The sequence below is a fragment of the Sinohyriopsis cumingii genome, chromosome 11 (assembly GCF_028554795.1).
Source record: "Sinohyriopsis cumingii isolate HCF-2022 chromosome 11, ASM2855479v2, whole genome shotgun sequence".
Classification (NCBI taxonomy): Eukaryota; Metazoa; Mollusca; class Bivalvia; order Unionida; family Unionidae; genus Sinohyriopsis; species Sinohyriopsis cumingii.
The window spans coordinates 58,470,920-58,496,019 of NC_142971.1; the positions used below are offsets into that span (position 1 = coordinate 58,470,920).

At 34.3% G+C, this 25,100-nt stretch overlaps 2 protein-coding genes across 2 annotated transcripts in view; both read left to right on the top strand.

Annotated features, from left to right (window-relative positions):
- Positions 1-6,533, top strand: part of LOC149788521 (RNA polymerase II-associated protein 3-like) — a 38,506-nt gene extending 31,973 nt beyond the window's left edge. The window contains exon 10 of the mRNA XM_089974530.1: positions 6,170-6,533. Coding sequence (XP_089830656.1) covers positions 6,170-6,261 — 92 coding nt within the window. The 3' untranslated portion in view covers positions 6,262-6,533. The remainder of the gene's footprint in view (positions 1-6,169) is intronic.
- Positions 6,534-19,847: 13,314 nt separating this feature from the next.
- LOC149788522 (large ribosomal subunit protein mL46-like) overlaps positions 19,848-25,100 on the top strand; it is a 52,160-nt gene continuing 46,907 nt past the window's right edge. Inside the window, exon 1 of the mRNA XM_089974531.1 lies at positions 19,848-19,927. Coding sequence (XP_089830657.1) covers positions 19,873-19,927 — 55 coding nt within the window. The 5' untranslated portion in view covers positions 19,848-19,872. The remainder of the gene's footprint in view (positions 19,928-25,100) is intronic.

Below are 25,100 nucleotides of genomic sequence, written 5' to 3' on the forward strand. Positions count from 1 at the left end.
TGATAAGACATTACAAACCGAATAAGCTTCGTATATCAAATGAAATATAAATTTAACACTTACCCCTGTGGCTGGAGAACAATGGAGAGTGTACACTCCTTGACGTGATCCAAAACGGCCATAGGAGAGTGAGCAATAGTCAGGGTAAACATATTGCAGAAGAAGCATTTCCTCCTCTTCTTACATATTCTCCTGATCTCATTTTGATCATGTTATGTATTTGATGGAGAATTATGTTTCTCCCAAAATACTTAACCCAGTCACTTATCAGTGCCTCCCACACTTCCCCTCAAATGTAAGTATCTGATTGTATGTTTCTCTCTGCTGGCTGCCTAGTGTGAACAAGGTTGGTTGATCTTAGGAGTGAACTTTTCTTGCTAAATAGACATGAAGACATTCTTTCACTGAGGGCTTACACTGAGGTCTTGTTGCTATATAGACATGAAGACATTCTTTCACTGAGGGCTTGTTGCTATATAGAGAGGAAGACATCTTTTCACTGAGGGCTTGTTGCTATATAAACAGGAAGGCATTCTTTCTCTGAGGTCTTGTTGCTATATAGACAGGAAGACATTCTTTCACTGAGGGCTTGTTGCTATACAAACAGGAAGACATTCTTTCACTGAGGGCTTCTTGCTGTATAGACATGAAGACATTCTTTCACTGAGGGCTTGTTGCTATATAAACAGGAAGACTTTCTTTCACTGAGGGCTTCTTGCTATATAGACATGAAGACATTCTTTCACTGATTGCTTCTTGCTATATAGACATGAAGACATTCTTTCACTGAGGGCTTCTTGCTATATAGACATGAAGACATTCTTTCACTGAGGTCTTGTTGCTATATAGACATGAAGACATTCTTTCACTGAGGGCTTGTTGCTATACAAACAGGAAGACTTTCTTTCACTGATAGCTTCTTGCTATATAGACATGAAGACATTCTTTCTCTGAGGGCTTCTTGCTGTATAGACATGAAGACATTCTTTCACTGATTGCTTCTTGCTATAAAGACAGGAAGACATTCTTTCACTGAGTGCTTGTTGCTATATAGACTATGAAGACATTCTTTCACTGAGAACTTCTTGCTATATAGACATGAAGACATTCTTTCATTGAGGGCTTCTTGCAATATAGACATGAAGACATTCTTTCACTGAGTGCTTGTTGCTATATAGACATGAAGACATTCTTTCACTGAGGGCTTGTTGCTATATAAACAGGAAGACATTCTTTCACTGAGGTCTTGTTGCTATAGAGACATGAAGACATTCTTTCACTGAGGGCTTCTTGCTATATAGACATAAAGACATTTTTTTACTGAGGGCTTGTTGCTATACAGACAGGAAGACATTCTTTCACTGATTGCTTCTTGCTATATAGACAAGAAGACATTCTTTCACTGAGAGCTTCTTGCTATATAGACATGAAGACATTCTTTCACTGAGGGTTTCTTGCTATATAGACATGAAGACATTCTTTCACTGAGGGCTTCTTGCTATATAGACATGAAGACATTCTTTCACTGAGGGCTTGTTTCTATATAGAGAGGAAAAGATCTTTTCACTGAGGGCTTGTTGCTATATAAACAGGAAGACATTCTTTCACTGAGGTCTTGTTGCTATATAGACATGAAGACATTCTTTCACTGAGGGCTTCTTGCTTCATAGACATGAAGACATTCTTTCACTGAAGGCTTCTTGCTATATAGACATTTTTTCACTGAGGGCTTCTTGCTATATAGACATGAAGACATTCTTTCACTGAGGGTTTATTGCTATATAGACAGGAAGACATTCTTTCACTGAGGGCTTCTTGCTATATAGACATGACACTCTTTCACTGAGGGCTTCTTGCTATATAGACATGAAGACATTCTTTCACTGAGGGCTTGTTGCTATATAAACAGGAAGACATTCTTTCACTGATTGCTTCTTGCTATATAGACATGAAGACATTCTTTCACTGAGGGCTTGTTGCTATATAAACAGGAAGACATTCTTTCACTGAGGGCTTGTTGCTATATAGACAGGAAGACATTCTTTCACTGATTGCTTCTTGCTATATAGACATGAAGACATTCTTTCACTGAGGGCTTGTTGCTATATAGACAGGAAGTCATTCTTGTATTATAGTGGGGGTTCCCAGTAATTTTTCCAGAAGCCATAGTTTTTTTGGGAATGCACATGACAATTTTCCTCACGTGTTTCCAGCTCATCTGGATGAATGAAAGTCATGTCAGCTTCATATCGTGGTCCTTAGTCGGTCATTCATTATTTCATCCACGTATGCTATTTAAAAAATGATGGGCAAGTTAGGATCAGACTTGGAAGGAATATTCATTAGGACATGCTCTGTCTAAATTACATTTGGGGTGACTCCACTAACCTCAATATTTGGCTTCCATAGCATCCAGTGGAGTAAAATATTGTACACTTCAATTACATTTGGGGTGACTCCACTAACCTCAACATTTGGCTTCCATAGCATCCAGTGGAGTAAAATATTGTACACTTCAATTACATTTGGGGTGACTCCACTAACCTCAACATTTGGCTTCCATAGAATCCAGTGGAGTAAAATATTGTACACTTCAATTACATTTGGGGTGACTCTACTAACCTCAGCATTTGGCTTCCATAGCATCCAGTGGAGTAAAATATTGTACACTTCAATTACATTTGGGGTGACTCTACTAACCTCAGCATTTGGCTTCCATAGCATCCAAGTGGAGTAAAATATTGTACACTTCAATTACATTTGGGGTGACTCCACTAACCTCAACATTTGGCTTCCATAGCATCCAGTGGAGTAAAATATTGTACACTTCAATTACATTTGGGGTGACTCCACTAACCTCAACATTTGGCTTCCATACCATCCAGTGGAGTAAAATATTGTACACTTCAATTACATTTGGGGTGACTCCACTAACCTCAACATTTGGCTTCCATAACATCCAAGTGGAGTAAAATATTGTACACTTCAATTACATTTGGGGTGACTCCACTAACCTCAACATTTGGCTTCCATACCATCCAGTGCAGTTGAGTCCATTTCAGTCAAAGTGTATGTACTTTTAAGGATGAGGCTATGCATAGTTTCTGAATTATAAATTAGGGTACAGTCACCAAGGTGAGACAGATTCAAGGGAAAATGCTGGTCTTTCGTGCAGAGAAAGTAATTTTTTTAGCTACTGTATGCCATTAAGTACAGAACTCTTCAGTACAAAATGAATTGGCAGAACTGGGAAGGTATTCTCAAACAGTGCTTTCTGTCCTGAATAAAATGGCTAAAATGGGTGAACTGAACTCAGTATTTTGAGATAAAAAATAAACCACCTCTGAGTAATGTTGTAAATGTTAACTAAATCAAATACATTTTTGTTACTGCACTGACAATAGGTATACACAGCTATGTGACAAAATTAGCCATGTGATGATTTGTACTCCACATGGAATAACACAACCCTACATCCTGTCACCATTGTAAATTAATAGGCTATACTAATGGACCATCAGTCAGTAATAAGGCACCAATCAGTAACAGCTTCACTTATTGGAAATGATCATTTTGATCATGTGACTCAAATGTATGTAGAGTTGTCATGTGACTAATACATGAGATCTGATCATGAGATTCTTATCATAATTCACCAATACAGGCAACAGATGTTATTTTTTTTAATTTGAAGCAGTGTTGAACTGTGATGAGTCACATGAGATAGTCATCATGTGTTAGTCATATGACAGTCCCCTAGTGCTTGAGTCACATGATCAAAATGACCATATCAACTGAGTGAAGCTACATCTGTCAGGTTGCTTGATATTGACTGAGCAGCCAGTTATCTTCAATTATAGCCTGGTAATTTGAAATGATGACAAGATGTAGGGTGTGTTATTCCATATGGATTTATAAATTATCAAACAGCATTTATGCAGATATATGATGTACAGATTGCTAAAAGACTGGTACAAATGACCTTAACTCAGGAGCTGCACAAAGTGCTGTTAAGGATCTAAACACATTCAATGTGTACACTGACATGTAGTGGACATATATATCTGCAATAATTTCATTGTTTCATGGATAGGTGAGATCAGACCCGAAACCACCTATCAGCACCAATTCAGGTTTGGGGCTGATTTATCAAACTATCACTGATTCGGAATGAAAACAATGCAGATCTGACCACCAATATATCCACACTTTTGTGAAGGAGTTTTGAAAACCAGATTTAATTGTCCTTTGGGTCAAGTCAAAGGTCATTACTTGCACTTCTATTTACTAAGTTTATGAGCACATTGTTGTTGTTGTTGTAGGGTTTAACGCCATTTTTCAGCACATGATATGCTATACATGGCAGCCAGTATTAATGGTGGAGGAAGAACCTGGAAAAAAGAGCACATTGATTTGTGCATATATAACTGAACTTGTACAGAGCTTTGTTTTTAATTGCATGCCAATAAACAGCAATCAGAAGATAATTTTAAGGTCAATAGTCATGGCTTGGGATTTTTAGTTGGTTCGTGAACATGATAAAACAAACGATTATAAATAGATTTTTATTTAGCCAATTTGTTTGAGAATGTCTTGAATGATACCACTTTAGTAGGGGACCCAAGTGGTCTAAAGTACTCTGCATTACGGATCACTGCCATCTCACCTCTGTCTGCGTGGGTTTGAGTCTCAGATTCGGCCAATGTGGGTATGTTAGAAAGCTTGCCAGCAGCTTCTCATGGGTCGGTGCTTCTTTCTGGGGTTTTCCCAGATTGTTCCTCCACCATTAATACTGGCCGCCATGTATAGCCTATTGTGTACTGAAAAATGGTGTTAAACCCCACAACAACAACCACTTCAGTAACATTGTTTTATTACTTAGAAATTTTACCAAGCAAAACTATTACCTTTAGATTTAACCAAGCAAAGATATGACCTATAATAGATTTAACCAAGCTTAGTATGTGGCTGTATCCTGGAATTGTCTGAAGCAAGTTAAGTGATCTTGAGTCCAGGATATCAGGTTCACGGTCAAAGGATATGATAAAACTTTTTGTACTGCTCTTACAGGATTCATGTTAACATATTAACTAAAACATTAGAAATAGTTTTGTAACCAAATTTGGTATGTTTTAGTGTTACAAGTCTATGCTCTTAAAATAAGTAACAGAAAGAAGTGAAGACAAGTTTTGTTAAATTTAACAAATAATTTATTTCCCTTGAAAACAAAGTGAGAAAAAAAGGATCTGATAAATTAAAACACAAGTCCTAAAATGAAACTGAGTTCAAGTTCTGATGAGATTCAAAACGGAGGCCGATGACGTCTGTTATGGTCAGTGAAGTGCTGATGTGTCAACAGTCTCTTGTTGAATCACAAAAATATTATTCCAGGTTCGAATTCAGTATAAATTCAATGAATGTCTTTATCCAAGAATTTTCTCAGAACACTTTTGTATTTCCAGAGAAAATAATCACTTGAATTCAATAATTTGAAGAAAATAAAATTCAGCCCAAAATGGTCACAACATAATACAACTTAAAGTGCTAGATGTTAAAGCACAACTGGTAAAATCATTACAGCCACAAGATAATATAGTTCTCTGCTTGACCTCAGATCACATTAGCATTTTCTAAAAACAACCATTACTTAATGAAAAATAACCTTCTAGAATGAGCTTAATGAGCCTTGTTTACTTACAACACAATGACCTATAAAATTCACATGGGAATCTCCAAAACCCTGACCCTGATCAACATATTTCCTCCTTGTTTACCTGAATAATAATCCAGATAATAAACTCATACACAGATGATAATGAAGCTATTATTAGTTTACATCAAGAAAATATATTAAAAAAATGAAAAAAAAACAATCAGGTCAAGCAAAAATGAACTCAATTTTGGACACGGTCAAGTCCAGTAAACAATATTACATTACAATAACATGTAATGAAATTTTTAAAAATGTCAAACTAACAAACAAACAATTAAATTAAATATACATAACATGCAGTTTCTCAGTAATATTAGAGATAACCTCAACACTCAGCACCTAAAAAGAAGAAATAGACTTTTCATGGACTTATTTTAGGCATGTTGAGAGTCAGACCCATTGTTGGATTTTTATTAACAATTATGCTATTTGACTTTTTTGTCTTTTTGATTGCAGTTGTGAAGGACTTGTTTCTGTATCTAAGAGGAAATGGACAGCATTCTTCAGCAGACATTGACAGTTTATCAGCAAAGTACATGTTGAGATGATCCCATTGTTGAAACAGTCTTACAGCTCTTGTTATACATTAAAATACATGTATGGACTGTCTTACATCTCTTGTTATACTTTGAAATACATGCACAGACAGTCTTACAGCTCTTGTTATACATTGAATTACATGTATGGACAGTCTTACAGCTCTTGTCATACATTGAATTGCATGTATGGACCATCTTAACAGCTCTGGTTATACAGTTAATTACATGTATGGACAGTCTTACAGCTCTTGTTATACATTAAAATACATGTATGGACTGTTTTACATCTCTTGTTATACTTTGAAATACATGCACAGTCTTACAGCTCTTGTTATACATTGAATTACATGTATGGACAGTCTTACAGCTCTTGTTATACATTGAATTACATGTATGGACCATCTTAACAGCTCTGGTTATACAGTTAATTACATGTATGGACAGTCTTACAGCTCTTGTTATACATTGAATTACATGTATGGACCATCTTAACAGCTCTGGTTATACAGTTAATTACATGTATGGACAGTCTTACAGCTCTTGTTATACCTTGAAATACAAATGCTTGAATCTTACCTCTAATCATTTCTTCATTCACATCTTGTGACTATAATAAGTGGTCATTGATAATTATTCCATCTGTACAAGTCTATTTCTAGTTGACTGCATATAAGGCTAAACGAACAAATTATTTACCCATTCAAAATATTATAGCTAGACAAATTTGCAGTGATTAATTATAAGTATTTTAAACGATCTTATGTTTGCAGTATCCAGGTACACTGTTCAGTTTAAATCCACAGAGTCAATGCAGTTATTATTGATAATATAAGTGTCCATTTCCTTTATGAGTGATTAATTGACAGAAATGAATCTTTAACTTTGTTAATTGATTATTCAGTGGATCAGCTTACATTTGAAGCAAGTACGTTAATTAAGGAGCAGTCATTGTTTAAATAGCAGAATGTACTTTATGAATAATTTAGTAGAGAAATAGTTGTCAAATGAGGTCATCTTTTCTATTTTGGATAAAATGAGTTTACTCTGTTATTTTATCAGTGATAGTCATGTGATCATAAGGAAAATTCATGTAAAAGTAGAGGGATAAAGTGTAAGAGATTCTCTCAGTCTGAGGGAAGCAGACTGGGAGCAGAAAATATAAAATATGACACACCTAGACAAAAACATTTCAGCCATATTGGGTTGACTTGAATTCACCCACTCGGAAGGAAAGATGTTTAGTAGCTATGGCAAACAGTGTCAGTATCCCAAACTGGCATGGATTGGTTAATCAGCCAGTTTATTTGTCAGTGTAACTGACATATTCAGGATTTAATCAATCATGTCTCATGACACTTTTAAATCTTGTAAAGTTTGTGCAGCACAGTATATGAACCATACTCGCCAACATGTGCAGAAAATCCTTGAGGTTGTAGTTTTAAGAATCAACCAGGAAAGTCCATTTAAAAAATAAATAAGAATGAAATGAAAAATAAAATCCCAGAGGTTGTAGTTTTATGAATCAACCAGGAAAGTCCATTAAAAAAATAAACAAGAATGAAATGAAAAATAAACTACAGTGAGAGCTGTCTTTACAAAGCATACCATAGCCCAATTTGGGAAACCATTTTTAAAAACTAAATGCCATCTGCACTTCAGAATAGGAACAGTGTTAAACTTGGTGCAGATTATAAGAGCAGACAACAGGGCAAGAGACTTTGCTGTGTCAATTGATAAAGTCTTGAGAGTAGATTTTAGGGAAATTCTGAATCCCAGTAAATGCATTTCCATTCTTGGAAATTAGTGTATATAACATACCCTGACAATAAAAAGTTGAGCCCTTTGAAGAGCTGTGGAAACTGATTTCTTGGATTTTTTTTCTGTGAATTAAAATGCTTCAAATTCAGACGAGAGTGAAATTTTATGACAAGTGAAAATGTAGGTGGGAAAGATGAATTTTCTGAAATCACTTGTGCTGGACAGTTGGGTGAAAAGAAAGTTCTGTCTACATGGTCAAGATCATAGGTCAATATTCTAAGATTTCGCTCACTTTCCATTCCACTCTATAACTATAGATCGAGTGATGAAGTCTGGTATACTTGAACACAATAATTAGAAGGTGTGTCATGAACTGAGATTTTAATTTTTAGATAAAGGTCATGGTTCAATATTTTAAGTTTCTGTTACACTTTCCATTCAGCTCCTTAGTGTCAGAGAGTTTACGAGTAAGCGATTATGATTTATAGGTGTGTTATGTGCTCCTTGTGGGGTGGGGGATGGTAATATCAATCACAGGTCAGCATTGAATTTTTCCATCACACTTTCCTTTCCACAAAAAAATTGTTGAGCCCTTTCAGCTTTAATGATGAAACTTAGTACTATTTATGCATATAAATTATCATTTAAAGTGTATCAAAGTCATGGGTCATTATTTTCAGTTTTCCATCAAACTTTCCTTTTCTCTATGTAGCTTAAGAGTTGCAGCTTGTTATACATCACCAGTAACAGGTATGTCACATCATGGGTCTAGGTAATGTGTCGGTATTTTAAGTTTTCTTTTGTTTTCCTTTCAATTCTGTCAATTTGGAAATTTGAAGTTAAGGTATGAAATGTATTATGTTTTGTCATGTATGACTTTAGGGATCTGGTTTTAAGTTTCAGGATCACATGCCAATATGTTAGGTTACAGAAACTTTTTCCCTTCCGCACTATAAATGATTGGCTGTTAAAGATAATTGAATGAAATTTAGAATATTGGTTTATTGTCACAAGATTTGTTGCACTCCTTATTTGAAGACCCATCTTTATGGCCAAAGTCACAGGTATGTGTTTCATTGTTTCTTTTTTTCCCCAGCTTTTTTCTGCTTTATAACATGAAAATTGTCTGAGTTTCAGGGATGACATATGGTACTTTTATTTTTCTCCATTTGATGGCGTCTCATCACAATCAATCTTTTAAAGTCAAGGTCAATGTTCAATTTCTTCCCCAGTTTGCACTTTTAACTCTAATGCCCTTGGAGATAGAAACTTGTTTGCTTTCCCAGTTTGCATAAGATTTTTGTCAAAAGTGTCATGAAGGTAACTTTCATCATTGTGTACTTTTGGTGAACTTGTCACAGTTGCAGTGGGTGGACAATAATTCACAGAATTTGTGTGTTTATCTTTGTGATTTGTTTCATTTAATTTCTAAATTAAGACACAATAAAAAAAAACAGATTCTTTTGTATTCTTCCCTTGTAGTAATTGCCTCCGGCATTTCAAAAAAATGTATGTGATATATTTTTTTTAATAATATTTGAAATTAAAGTTGTTTAAAATGCAAAGTATATATGCCCTTTTGGGCCTGTTTTCTCACTTAGTTGCCTTACATAGAGCAAATATCAGTGACTGAAAGAAATTTTAATTACAATGGCAGTATCATCATCAAATTATTTCCCTACTGACCGTCTATCTTACTTTGACTCTTGGAACAGAGTTTTAAAATTTCTAAATGCTGGCATGTAACATCATGTAACCAGATGCAGTCTTCACTTGGGCTTTTAGGGATCATTTGTTGTTGATGTTTCAGACAGTCAGTCCACATATCTCAAATTATAGTGCACTTCATTTTTTTGACACTTAAAGATATTTTAATGAGGTTAAAATCTTGATGGTCAAATTAAACTATTGGTTTTGAAGTGAATTTAGTTTATTTCTAAGGATAAAATGTTTTCAGATTTTGTATACAAGTTCACTAGAAGACATGATCCTGATCCAGGTTAACTAGAAGACATGAACAATTTGAGTTCTGATTGTCAAACTTAAGAACTATGACGTATTGCAAGTGATCAGTACTAAATAATGAAGTGACTAGAATATCTAAAATAAAACTTTCGTAACTAATATTTGCACAGAAATTGAGTTGGCAAGATTGTAGAAAAATCAGTCATGTTACATTAAAAAAAGGATTAGTTTTTTCGTTCTCAACTAGTCGTATGCAGACTCCAGTCATAGTCTTGATTGGCCAGATATTTTATAGCCAGGTGTGAAATTTTCATTTAAAATGAAATTGTAAAAATAATACAATCGGGTTTGTTTAGATGCTGCTGTTCCATCATTTTTCACTGCTAATAATGAAAATATTGAATCGACTTCTTCAAAAATCCAACTGAACAGAATGTGGCCAATTTAACAAAAAGTATCTTGACATAATAGTATTTTTAAAATTTGTTCAGATGATGCTGTATCAGCTTTACAGAAAAGAAACGTCTTTAACAATTTCTACAAAACTGCTTAACAGAATTTAAGCAAATTTGACAGAAAACATTTTCGTTGAAAAGCCTTTCAGATTGAAATTATATTAACCCACCATCAAGTATGGTGACTATTTCTAAAAACAGAAAAAAAGGTACACAATTTAATAAAAAAAGAACCACCTAACAGAGATTGACCAACTCAGAAAGAAAGCATCACAGCATTAAGATCTTTCAATATTTAACAAATTCTGTTGCTGTGCCATCAAATATGGGTAAGGAATAAAAGGCTGTTTTCATAATATATGCAGTAAACAGCATATGTAGAAAATTCTGCTGAAAGCATTCTACTGATTTAGATCATGCTTTTAGACATGATATCCAGATGTGTATGCATTCAATTTAATATTAGAGATCAGCCAGGTGAGAGACCTCAGGTCCACTTTTCCTCTTGTTAGATCACCTGGCCATAAAATCAGGTAAGCTTATGACCTATTGTCTGTTGTGCATTGTCTGTTTTCTGTATATATTTTTCTTCTCCTAAACTGCCCAACAATGAAATTTGACCAAAAGCATCCTGGCATGAAGTTCTTTAAAATGGTGCAGCTCTTCCATAAGATTTGGCTCCTACAAATATAGAAACAATGAAATTATTCTTCTCAGAAACCAATCTGTAACAGAATTTAACTAAATAGAAAGAAAACATTCTGGTATTGATGGTTTTCAAGCTTGTATAAATGATGCTGTTGTATATGGCAATTGTTGCTATATATAAGAAACTAAAGATGAATTGTTACTCAAAAGAGTTTGACAAGTCTTTCAAGTTTGTTCCAGTTGTGCTGATCTGCCATCAATTATGGCCACTGTTACTATACGAAAAAACCTGCTTCTTCTCAGAGTTTGACAATTATGGCCACTGTTACTAAAGAAAACCTGCTTCTTCTCAAGAGTTTGACAATTATGGCCACTGTTACTAAAAAAAAACCTGCTTCTTATAGTTTGACAATTATGGCCACTGTTACTATACAAAAACACCTGCTTCTTCTCAAAGTTTGACAATTATGGCCACTGTTACTAAAAAAAACCTGCTTCTTCTCAGAGTTTGACAATTATGGCCACTGTTACTATAAAAAAAACCTGCTTCTTCTCAGAGTTTGACAATTATGGCCACTGTTACTATAAAAGAAACTGCTTCTCAGAGTTTGACAATTATGGCCACTGTTACTATATAAAAAATCTGCTTCTTCTCAGAGTTTGACAGTTATGGCCACTGTTACTATAAAAAACTGCTTCTTCTCATAGTTTCACAATTATGGCCACTGTTACTATAAAAAAGCCTGCTTCTTCTCGGAGTTTGACAATTATGGCCACTGTTACTATGAAAAAAACTGCTACTTCTCAGAGTTTGACAATTATGGCCACTATTACTATAAAAAAAACCTGCTTCTTCTCAGAGTTTGACAATTATGGCCACTGTTACTATAAAAGAAACTGCTTCTCAGAGTCTGACAATTATGGCCACTGTTACTATAACAAAACTGCTTCTTCTCAGAGTTTGACAATTATGGCCACTGTTACTATATAAAAAATCTGCTTCTTCTCAGAGTTTGACAATTATGGCCACTGTTACTATAAAAAACTGCTTCTTCTCAGAGTTTGACAATTATGGCCACTGTTACTATAAAAAAAGCCTGCTTCTTCTCGGAGTTTGACAATTATGGCCACTGTTACTATGAAAAAAACTGCTACTTCTCAGAGTTTGACAATTATGGCCACTATTACTATAAAAAAAACCTGCTTCTTCTCAGAGTTTGACAATTATGGCCACTGTTACTATAAAAGAAACTGCTTCTCAGAGTCTGACAATTATGGCCACTGTTACTATAACAAAACTGCTTCTTCTCAGAGTTTGACAATTATGGCCACTGTTACTATATAAAAAATCTGCTTCTTCTCAGAGTTTGACAATTATGGCCACTGTTACTATAAAAAACTGCTTCTTCTCAGAGTTTGACAATTATGGCCACTGTTACTATAAAAAAAGCCTGCTTCTTCTCAGAGTTTGACAATTATGGCCACTGTTACTATGAAAAAAACTGCTTCTCAGAGTTTGACAATTATGGCCACTGTTACTATATAAAAAAGCTGCTTCTTCTCAGAGTTTGGCAATTATGGCCACTGTTACTATAAGAAAAAATCTGCTACTTCTCAGAGTTTGACAATTATGGCCACTGTTACTATAAAAAAAACCTGTTTCTTCTCAGAGTTTGATGATGCTTGACAGAAAGCATCCTATCATCATTTATACATGTGATGCTGATCTGCCATCAAAATATGGCCACCATTACTAAACATAGCAAACCCTTTAAATCACTTCTCCAGAACCATTTAGGTTGCACTCCACAGATATTACATACTTCTGACAGTGACAGTCTAACAATGACAGTTGTAAGGTGAAGTTGTTTGTATATGTAGCTTTCATGTAATGTGGCTAAAACTTCTTTACCTTTTGTGGTTGTGGAAATTGGGCATGATCGAAGCACACAGCTGATTAAAATGGTTGCCATCATCTGCTATTTAAAAAAAGTACACAATAGTTAGCAGTTATTAAAATAGGAAATACAATTTTTTTTGCCACAGTTTGCAATACCAGTTTCTGAAAGTGCAATGAATGAATTAAAAAAATTATAAAAGACTTTTAAAAGTTGTTTATTTTTTAAATTTTTTACCTCTGAGGTCCAGATAATGAAAATGACTAGAGCTAACAGTTTTTTGATAAATGTACATCTGAACAAAGGCCAGGCTGTATACTTTATAACAAAAATTACACTCATCAATCATACACCAGGTTAAGGGAATTAAAAGTTCTTTTAACAGTGATTAAGATATACAAGGTCTTTCTTAAAAAAAAAAAACAATCAACCAGCAAGAAAAACCTGGGAAATTGTTTTACTTTATAGAAATTAAAGCTTAAGCAAAGTATGAAACTTCAGAGTGCAACTAAACTTAATAGAGAGCTTCCTGTACATGCCAGATTGACTACTAAATCAAGGGAAGTAACCCTATGATAACTGAGACTTGTAAGTTGGTTGTTATTCAAAGTTTTCACCTTTGCAGAAACAAATTATGATACATTAAAAAATTATTTTTATAGAATACAGAAAGCATAAAGGTTCCTTAAAATAGGTTTTATATATTAGCAAAATAATACAATATAAATAGACCACTGTACATAAATTAGGGATAGAATAAAATTATAGAATTTTTACATACAGGCCAGATAGAAATGTCCTTGAAGTTTATAATCTTGTTGCCCAGTAAAAACTTTTTAAACCAATACTACTACCCAGCAACAATGTTAAAATCACATTAAAGTGCTTGAAATAATTGTTTTTATGTTATTACATGCATATGCATTATTTGACGACATTTCTTATATGCAGTGTCATTGGCCACAGATAATTTAAGATTTTGTATTTTAGCTTTGAATTCAGAAAAATATTTTTAAAAAATATACCAACATGTTTTTCTCCAAAGCTGCTTAACAAATTTAATTACAAAAGCAAAATTAAACATGGTCTTACAACAACAAAGAAAATTTGAGAAATTAAGATGTCAATCTAGGGTCACCAATATTGGAAATCAAACTCACATCACTCTGGTCACAAATCTAGTGCCTTAACCAGTATGCCACTACAACTAATCTGGATAGCAATAAGTGATTTCCATGAAATGACCTGATTGGGGTATGGACAGTAGTTCATGCAGACTGCATGAATGACATCATAAAGTGTTTGTACATGTATACACTGTAGGAGTAGAGCTATTAACAGTTTTAAAAGTAGTGAACCAGGATCTAGTCTCCAGGTGGCATGAGGAAGAGACCAATTGGATTAAATGACAAAACTTCAAAATAGCTGTATATTGTACATTTTGCATGTTCATCATCAGCAAAAATATTTAGTTTTTTCCAAAGATGCAATAATATTTTAGAGTCCAAAAACAAACTAAATAAACCCAAGCCCAGGAAATAAAACTCGCACGTGGAATATTTAGGCAATTAAGTCATAAGGCAAAGTAATCACACATTATATTTAGGCTTAAGTCATAAATCAAAGTAATCCCACATAATAGATAGGCTATTCCTTAAGTCATAAAGCAAAGTAGTCACACATAATATTTCGGCTATTAAGTCATCATGCAAAGTAATCACACATAATAGTTAGGCTATTCTTTAAGTCATCAAGCAAAGTAATCACATCATATTTAGACTGTTAAATCATAAAGCCAATTAATCACAAATATTATTTAGGATATTCATTAAGTCGTTTAGCAAAGTAATCACACATAATATTTAAGCTATTCCATAAGTCATCAAGCAAAGTAATCTCATACTATTTCGGCTATTCCTTACCTCATTAAAACAAAGTAATCACTTATAATGTTTATTCTAATCCTTACTTCATAAAGCAAAGTAATAACATAATATTTAGGCTATTCCTTACCTCATAAAGCAAAATAATCATGCTTTGCATGTCCATTAATGAATGAAAACTGACACTGCTTGCCACATTTTTAAAATTTTATTTCAGTCCTAAAGAAACTGCAAGCATATTTAAAAACTTCAAATGTGAACCATGTTTTAATCTACTACACATATGGTGTCACATTGAAGATAAATGGTAGTAACATTAATGCACAATGCAGCAACCAAGTTACCCAAACCTTTCCATCCACTTCAGTTTCCATACATAAATGAATTTGCATTTGCAAGCTAATTTGTTAATTAGGTGAGTGATATTAGGCTCACTTGGGTCTCTTGTTATATACCTATCATGAGCATATATATATATATATATATATATATATATATATATATATATATATATATATATATATATATATATATATATATATATATATATATATATATATATATATATATATATATATGTTCACCTATCTGCCCATCCATCATTATAACCTTCTCTGTTCCATATTTCATTTCCCCACAGTAACTTAAGTTCAGACCATCAGTGATAACTTTGTAGATAGTAGGCCTGTACTTGTAGTAAGGAAGAAAACAGTCAATTCTGTGAGCCAAAGGTAAGTGGATGTGATTATAGTGATTGCAAGAAAAAAAATAGTTTCAACTCAATAGTATTAGTTGTGTCACAGACCAAGATCAGACTTTGTGGATGGTTTCACATACAGTTAGTAAAGGCCTATCATTTAGGGGGATCAGTAGCTGATCACACTGAGACTGAAAGAAGAAAAACTTCTAGATAGTTGGGTCAATGGTCATAATAAGAAAATTGTTTCTGCACAGTAAGTTTTGTTCAAAATTATATTCCTTGACCAAGGCCAAGGTCATTGAGACCTTGGTCATAATATTCAGCATTAATCAATCTTTTAGTCCATCTACTAAATTGGTTACAAATACTGTAGCAAATTTTATCCATGGAAAAGAGTTAAGGTTCAAGGAGGAGCTTTGGGTACCAGCTGGCAAGAGATGCTACATCAGGCAATCATGTGTATTACCTTGATTTTCCATAAAATTGTAATGATCATCTTTATAGCATCTCTCCCTTGTCCTTGAATTTTCCTTCTCTGCTTCCTCTGATTCTATACTATTTTTGCCATTTGGGCTGAGTGTAAATTATTTCCATCAGTTTGTCACTCTATATTCTGATTGGATATATTGTTTATTAAAGACTGGACTTCAACCATGTCGACAGCATTGGGATTTCCTCACTCATTTTGACAGAGATAAAGCACTTGATTTGTTATTATTATCTTTTCTTTTTTATCCTATGCTTTATTTGGACAAGAACTATGTCATATTATTTCCAGCCCATGCTAGCGGGAAGCAAGACAAGCATAGCAACTTCATTTCGATGGCAGAAACCAGTTACAAGGCTACAATTTTTCATTTGCATATATTTCCTAAACCCCTTGATGGACTTTCCTAAGCCCCTTGATGGACTTTCCTAAACCCCTTGATGGACTTTCCTAAGCCCCTTGATGGACTTTCCTAAACCCCTTGATGGACTTTCCTAAGCCCCTTGATGGACTTTCCTCAACCCCTTGATGTACTTTCTTCTTACTTTGGATAAATCATTATTTAGTATATCCATGCTCACAACTTTTTGACCTTGTGGTCAAGGTCACATTTTCAGCATTGCTTTCATTGTGGGCTAAGCATGTAGGTCATGGACTTCTTGTTACTTTGTATCAAGTTAATAAATTAATTAATACCTTCCTTTAAAAGTTTTCCTTCACTGTAATTTGTATAGTAAATAATTTTTCTTGATAGGTTTCACTCTTTATCTAAATTCTTTATTGATTAATCATGTTTTTCAGCAGTCAAATATTTCCTGATTTATCTCTGTACATATAAAATTCCATTAATATTTGTTACCCTCTCTGAAGCTTTGACATGTGTTGATAATTTTGTTTTGGTAGAACCACCTTGGTGGAAGCTTGCAATGGTGAAGCTTAGACATGTGTTGATATAAAAAAAATTGTTGAACTGCCTTGGTGGAAGCTTGACATGGTAATTGCTTTGATGTCTGTGTCCAACCATTGACATAGTGATTGCTTTGGTGTCTGTGTCCAACCATTGACATGGTGATTGCTTTGGTGTCTGTGTCCAACCACTGACATGGTGATTGCTTTGGTGTCTTGTGTCTTACCATTGACATGGTGATTGCTTTGGTGTCTGTGTCCAACCATTGACATGGTGATTGCTTTGGTGTCTGTGTCCAACCATTGACATGGTGATTGCTTTGGCATCTTGTGTCCACCCATTGACATGGTGATTGCTTTGGTGTCTGTGTCCAACCATGTGGTCTCTGTATCCATTGATTGACCTCATTGTTAAAGATAATGATTGGTTAAGTTTTACGAAGTAATGTTTGGTCAAGTTTTAGGAAGTAATGTTTGGTCAAGTTTTAGGAAGTAAAGTTTGCTATAAAGTACCTTTAATAGTACCTTATTAAACACTTCCAGTCTGTCATTTTTTGGTGTAAAGCTCTCTCATTCATTTGATGTATATTTCCTATCAGTCATATGGTGTAGTTAATGTACAATAAACACCTTCTATCAGTCATTTGGTGTAAACTCCCTATCAGTAATTTGGTTAGTTAATGTGCAACAGACACCTGTCAGTAGTTAATGTAGAATAGGAGTTTCATTAAGATTTGAAATAGTGCTCAAAAAAACTTAATGTCACCTTAACAAAAAAGGAAAATGTGAAAGACATTGCAGCCAACTGGATAAAATCAAGACAAGCTGAAAGAATGTCACATAAAACTGGGCATTCTTCAGAGACTCTGTGTACTCAACTACATCCAAAACCTTCAGTCCCACCACACATAAACATCAAGATTGGTTTGATCTAAATGTTGCTGCCATTCAGAGACTTCTGAATGACAAACACTGGCTACCAAATGTAAGAGACTTCGGAATGAGAAGCATTGGCAACCAAATGTAAGAGACTTCAGAAAGAGAAGCATTGGCAACCAAATGTAAGAGACTTCTGAATGAGAAACATTGGCAACCAAATGTAAGAGACTTCTGAATGAGAAGCATTGGCAACCAAATGTAAGAGACTTCAGAATGAGAAGCATTGGCAACCAAATGCCTAACCAGAAGATGGCACTTCATCATCTAAGAAGGCAGCCTTCAGCAATATCAAGAGGACTGTCCAGTGCAAACTGAGACAACTGCATGATTCCTGGCTGAGTAATAAGGCAGATGAGATTCTGTCCTATGCAGACAGGAAGGATATGAAGAACTTCTGTGATGTTTTGGAGACAATCTATTGGCTACAGTCGTCAGGAATGTCTCCAGTACTGAGTGCTGACAGTGCCATACTGTTCACTGACAAAGAAAAGGTACTTCAAAGATGGGCAGAACACTTCATATTCAATCAAAATTCATTTATAAAGAAAAGGGCAATTGATTGACAGACCCAAATGGAAATTTCAACATATCATCCAGAATTTAATAAAACTATGAAAGCAATCCCTGTACTGTCAAATGGCAAAGGACCTGGAACAGATGCTATGCCAGCAGAAGTCTACAAAGCCAGAGGCTCCCACATGGCACAGAAAATGAGTGAACTCTTCCAGTCAACTCAGGGAACTCTACCCAAGGAGTACAAGGACCATATATCCATCATCCTCTTGTGCAAGGTAACAGACAAACCTGTGACAACCAGGCATCTTCTTGCTGTCAATAGCTGGCAAAATCCTTGCAAGAACTATGCTGAATTGTCTTCCACATCACATTAATCAAGGGCTCCTGCCTGAGAGTCAGTGTAGCTTGAGGAAAGGACAAGGGACAACGGACATGGTGTTTGCAGTTCGTGAACTTTAGGAGAAATGCCAGGAACAGAACTCCAGCCTGTACACAAGTTTTATTGACCTGACAAATGCCTCTGACACAGTCAGATAACTAGTATCTTATGACCAAATTAGCAATTAGTATATAATGTCCAAATTAGCAAGTAGTATGTTATGTCCAAATTAGCAAGTACATGTAGTATATTATGTCCAAATTAGCAATTAGTATATTATATCCAAATTAGCAATTAGTATATTATATCTAAATTAGCAATTAGTATAGTATGTCCAAATTAGCAGTTAGTATATTATGTCAAAATTAGCAATTAGTATATTGTCCAAATTAGCAATTAGTATATTATGACCAAATTAGAAATTAGTACATTATGTCCAAATTAGCAATGAGTGGTTTATGACCAAATTAGCAATTAGTATCTTATGACCATATTAGCAACATTCCCTATAAGTGCAAGTGGTTTATACAAATCACTTGACAGCTTGCATAATCAAAGAAAGTGCTTTCTCTTGCATGACATCTTTGTAGGACCTGCATACTATAAACTTCAATCATGTTCCATTATTCTCAATTGTTTCAAGTTCTTGTGCAAAATAATTTTTTTAAAAAAAAGTTATACTGAATGCCTATTTGTATTTATTATTTATTTTTAAATTGCAGCACATGGTGAATTGATTAGAAGGCTTTATATCCACTACATTAACACACACACACACAAGAATGACAGTAAAATAAAATTTAGTAGTCCTACTTAGCAGCATCTTTATCTGTGATAGACCAATCACAGACAGTTAGAGTTGACAAACTTACATAGATACAAACAATTTTATACTGGTTGCTTAAAAACCAAATTTGTTTTATTTCATTACCGAAAGGAAAATATTTTTTAACATTTTTTTGTTGACGACTTAACGAAACATACTCACACCATAAATCCGGTATCGGAACCATGTTTGCATATTATAGTTTGTGTACTGCTGCTCTTTTATCTTTGAAGATAAAAATAGTATTCGCTTCCTTCAACATGTTTCTCCCTTGTTGTAGACGAATTTTTCTAAAACATTCACGCAGTTTTGAAAGTAAGCACGATATTTTAGCCGCTTTACTTAAAATATTTATCAGTGGAAAATTCTTTAGGCGCAGTTTGGAAATGAAATTGTCATCTCTGTATGTATCGTGGTTCAAACCTAGCTACCGTATAACAGTCGTTCAAGTTGCCTATCCGGTTTAGCAGACAAATGACAGCTAACCTACTTTATGAAACTATTTTTTTTTAAGACAGGCGCATCATAGAAAAGGAGGGGGAGTGGATACAGAGCCGCTAAAATCAAAGACGCTGTATGTTGTTTTGGCTGTAGTTCTCGCACGGAAACCCTGCACAGGGGGTTTGAGTCTCTGGGTCGTAGACCGATAAAACAGCACTTCACCCGTGATGATATTGATTTTCGGTTGAGGGATTGATATCACCTATTCATTAAAAGCTTCAATTGTCTGCATCCAGATTTGGCTGCACACATCCGTGTACATGTTATACACTTACCGGTATTTCTCGTGGCGTGCAGCTACCGTCGCCTGAAAGGTTCTTTTGATGACATGTAGATTATATTTCCTAAGCAAATCATATGTTTTGTGACTTGTAAATCCACCTGGAATAATAAAACCATCTGTCCTGTGGCCATTTTGAATTTTGCGCTTGATATGACTGTTTGCAAATTCCGGTATTGTCTAAAGTGTACACAGGTTTGTTCCAGAATCATTTGCATGCAGCAGAATTGCACATTTTAATGAACAGGTGATGTCAGATCCACAACATCGTCCATCATTGTCAATACAGATTTGTGGGGTTGATTTATCAGACTTGGTCGACCCTGGTCCTACAATGTTAGACATAGCACATGTTTTTATTTTAGTGCCATCACCCCCAGAACAAAAATATCGGGTGATGTGTCTTACGTTGTAGGACTAGGTCAACCAGCGTCAGTATTTGAGAAAGTTGACAGTACTCAATATCTTCTGTGGGTTGGTTCCCAGGTTTGTCCTCCACCAGTTATACTGGCAGCCATATATAGCTATCTTGCGCTGAGGAATGGCATTAAAACCCCAAACAGCAGCAACATAATCCAATTGTCGTGGGTTTGACAAGCCCTGCTCAGCTGCCTCGGTGTGTCCTTGGGAAAGGCATTTGGCTACCATTCATCAACACGATATAGCCAATAATGTCTCACAGTCCCATTAAAAAACTGTTAACTTGCATTACTTTTCTTTAAGCTAAATTGTCTTTTTTTGTTTTTGTGATGACAGAAGTCCTTTAGAAGTTTACTTGGGTGCTTGTTATTTACATTGTAAATAAAACTAGGTATAGTATATAATGCAGGGACTTGAAACACCATAGAGCTGCTAAATATTATCTAATTCATGTTCCCAGTGATCAAGAAAACATTCTTTGAATTTGTCTTTGGTCTAAAACCTTGCAGTGGTTGAAATCAGCTGTAATAATGTTCTGTTCAGAAGCAATTTGTATATTTGACTTTTTTAGTTTAGTCTTTTTTCTAATATAAATACCAACATGAACATCAATATTTCCCCTCCATTCTGATATGTGATCCATAATTTTATGGTTGATGGTGACAGTGATATCAGTGCAAGATTTCTTTTTGATACTCTTAAGTAAAAATTGATTTTCAGTTTTAAAGTATCATAATGCTTACATCCAAATGTGTACATCAAAATACATACATTTATGTCAAAGAACACCAAAAAGTAAAGACTGATTTGTCGATGGCAGAGCGCAGTTTGATAAAAAGGTTTTATTTTGTACAGTTACTAAAAATGAGTTTCTCTCAAATGTGATCTTATGAATCTGAAAATTTAATCCAGATATGTAATAAATTAATGATCATGTATTTTTATATTTTTCATAATATCCTTGTAAAAATAAAGGACTCGAGTTTCATAAGTGAAGAATAAAGGGCTCCTCATCATGGAATAGAGTATGGATTTCTTGATACTTTGGCGGATAGTGTTGATCAGTTTAGTATTGTGGCATACAGAACATTTGCATGTGTAAAACCTTGACTTAGTTATACTGCTATATTAGGAATTTTGGAGGAGTAGTATGCTTTGCTAAAGATGCAGTAACATATTTATAGAAGGTTGTAGCTTTACCAAATGAATCTAACATGGTTTTTGGATAAAGATTAATGGTGTAAATATTGGTATACCATACAGTGTTGTCTTCGGTTTAAGATACTGTGCACCTGAAAATTCATCAGTGCATTTAGAATGAGCAACTTGATCAGTAAAAATAACGTTGTAAACTTCTATCACTCTGCCAAAACGTTGACTCTTATCATAGCCGTAAAAACATTACATGACATTAATTGTCGAAAAGAGAGGTCAGTATGAAACCACATTACAAAATAGTGTATTTCTGCACTGGAAAATAAACAGCCATTTGGAATATACTTAGATCATGCATACAACAGAGGTGTATATAATCTTCCTATCCCTGACTGATAATTACATTAATTATTCATTGATTGCAATGATTAATGTATAATACTTTATTAGTGTATAGGTATGATTGTTCCATATCTTAAAAAGTCAACCAGAATGACCAGAATATATACAGAGGAATAAGTCTTACCAGTTAAAAGTAAAGTTCTTACTGATCTGAAAGAAAGCTCATAGGGATCTAAACTTCTGGGTCATATACACATGAAATTCTGAAAGGATGCATCATCTCTCCTGGTAATGGGTCCCTGTGGCAGCTTTTTTCTCCCCCAAATACTTTGCCTCATCATATTTTGGTTACCCATGGCCAGTCTGCAGATTAGTTAATGGCTTGATTTAATTAAAGAGGCATGAAGCCAGTGGGACTAATAAACAGTTAATCCTTATGTTGTGAAAAGAAGTGCCCCCCCCCCCCCAACGGCTACTCAGACACACTTAAAAACATTTTCTATTGAGTATGAATGTAAGTACGTGTACTTCATTTATTGGCTGATACATTGAGCCCTTTTCTGTTGTAACAATTTTATTTTTGTAATGGTATTTAATTGAAATTCATGACAACACAATATAAATTATGGAAGTACACTGTATTTAGACAATATACATGCCAAGTACATGTGATTTCTAATGTCCACTGCAGTATCATTATAGACTTTTTAAAAGAGTGTAGAGAAGTATGTTGACTCATAAAATTTGTTTGGTAAATAGACTTGGGGTGAAAATGACACTAATGCTAACATAAGAGGAAAAAACAATAGGTGAAAGTTCCATTTAACTGGTGATATTTGAGTATTAGTTCCTAAAGCTTGTGTGAATCAGGGATGGCACTGGCTTTAAAAATGTTGTCTAAAAACCAAATCGCTAACCTGAATATTTTGTTGAACATTTTCCAAAATTGTCACCATGCTTGTAGTAAATATTTTTCCAGGTCTATGAATGTAATTGGTGATGAAAATTTAAGAAGATTTAATAGTTTTTATGATCATAGTTTGCAATGTAAACTGAGTCATATATAGTACTAACCTCAGTTTCTTTCACTGAGGAGTTAAATGCCCACCTCCTCCATTTTCTGGCCTGCTTCACAAAGTGAAACTCCATCAACCAAGAGTTTTGAAATGTATTTTTGCAGGTCTTTATAGTTAGCTAATTGCCTCCTAAATTACCTTAAAAACTGAATCACAGTTGAACACAATTCTGACAACTGAAATAATTATGTTTTGCATTTTATATATGGAGTACAATCTTACTTTGAAGAAACACACTGTTGTTCAAAACTTGTCACTACTCTTTAATACATGTCTTAAACATTCTAATTCAAGGCAGTGATAAATAATAACTTTAGTTCTCCCACACACATCTCTTGATTTACCAAGCACTAATTAGCATATTTATTTTGAATTATTTTTTTTTTAGGCACACACATTGCTTGGTATATTTTTTTCATCTTTATTTTATTTAATGATGGTAATTCATGTTTATATATATATGGTGCAGTGTAATGCCAGTTGTCTCATGTTAGTTTCTTTTGTGGGTATGAAGATGCTAATTTACTTGCAGAGAAGGCTACACAGCATACTAAATGATCATTCTTGGGATTGAAACCAAACTGTTGACCGTTTTATTGTTGTGGGGAATTATTTTATATAGTTTTTGCTGTAGGGGTAAAATAATATAAATTTGTATGTACATGTATATTGTTTAAATTTAATGTTTTATTTACTAAATACTGTTTAATACATTTTAGTGTGATATTGTATGTGGTTAAGAATTCAGTCCTGATAGTATTAAAATGTATGGCATGTTTTTTTAAATTTTCCTTTCTATCCTTTTGTAAGTGAGGGACTCACAAGTTTATGCCAGGGACTCTCAGAAATATGCAGGGACTCCTGAGTTCCCTGAGTGAAAAGCCCAGGACTCCTCATCCTGAAATTCTTTTGAGAGTCCTGATGGGTAAAAGATTATGTACTATACTATCTGAACAGTTGGGATTATAAAGAAGTTACAGTACATGTAATGTATATAACATGTTTTTTGTGCACACTTGTTTGGAAATATAAGATGGAGAAAAAGGGTGGACTTAATTTTATATGAATAGACTTTCAGATGGTCTGTTGATAGAATTGATATGAAAGCTCTAGCTGAGGGTAACAATGCTGAAAATATTTCAATCATCTGGCAGAAGATTATGCTGGTTATCTCGTAATACTGGCTGATACAGCAGTTAAAATGCAATGTTTATTAGACAGACTTATCCACATCTGTTTTTATTGGTGACTTTAGGTAACAATATATAATACTGAAGTTTTTTTTTAAGGATGGGGACTGAAAAGTTTATGAAAATGGTATTTTAGGGATAAGAAACTTATTAATATTTATTCTTGTTATAAGTATTTAGAGTGTTTTGAACTAACATCAGAAAACATCAGCAGCACAAGCATCTTTAGCAATGCATGCTCTAAAATGCAAATTATAAATATTTTATTTAAAATTAGACATTTAAATTTTGCCTAATTTGTCTTTTACCTCTAAAGGGGGGATGGTGAAGCCCCTGTTGTTGAGAAAGAGAAAATGATACTGTTTTGTAAATATGTCTTACAGTTAGGCAAAGAAATTCCTGTTTTGTTCATGGAGAATTAGACTGTAACTCTTTAACATCAGTCTATCTTATATCACATATTAAAAACTGGTTGAAACTGTCAGATAATTGATTGCCAAAATTGTGTTTTAAATGCATTCATC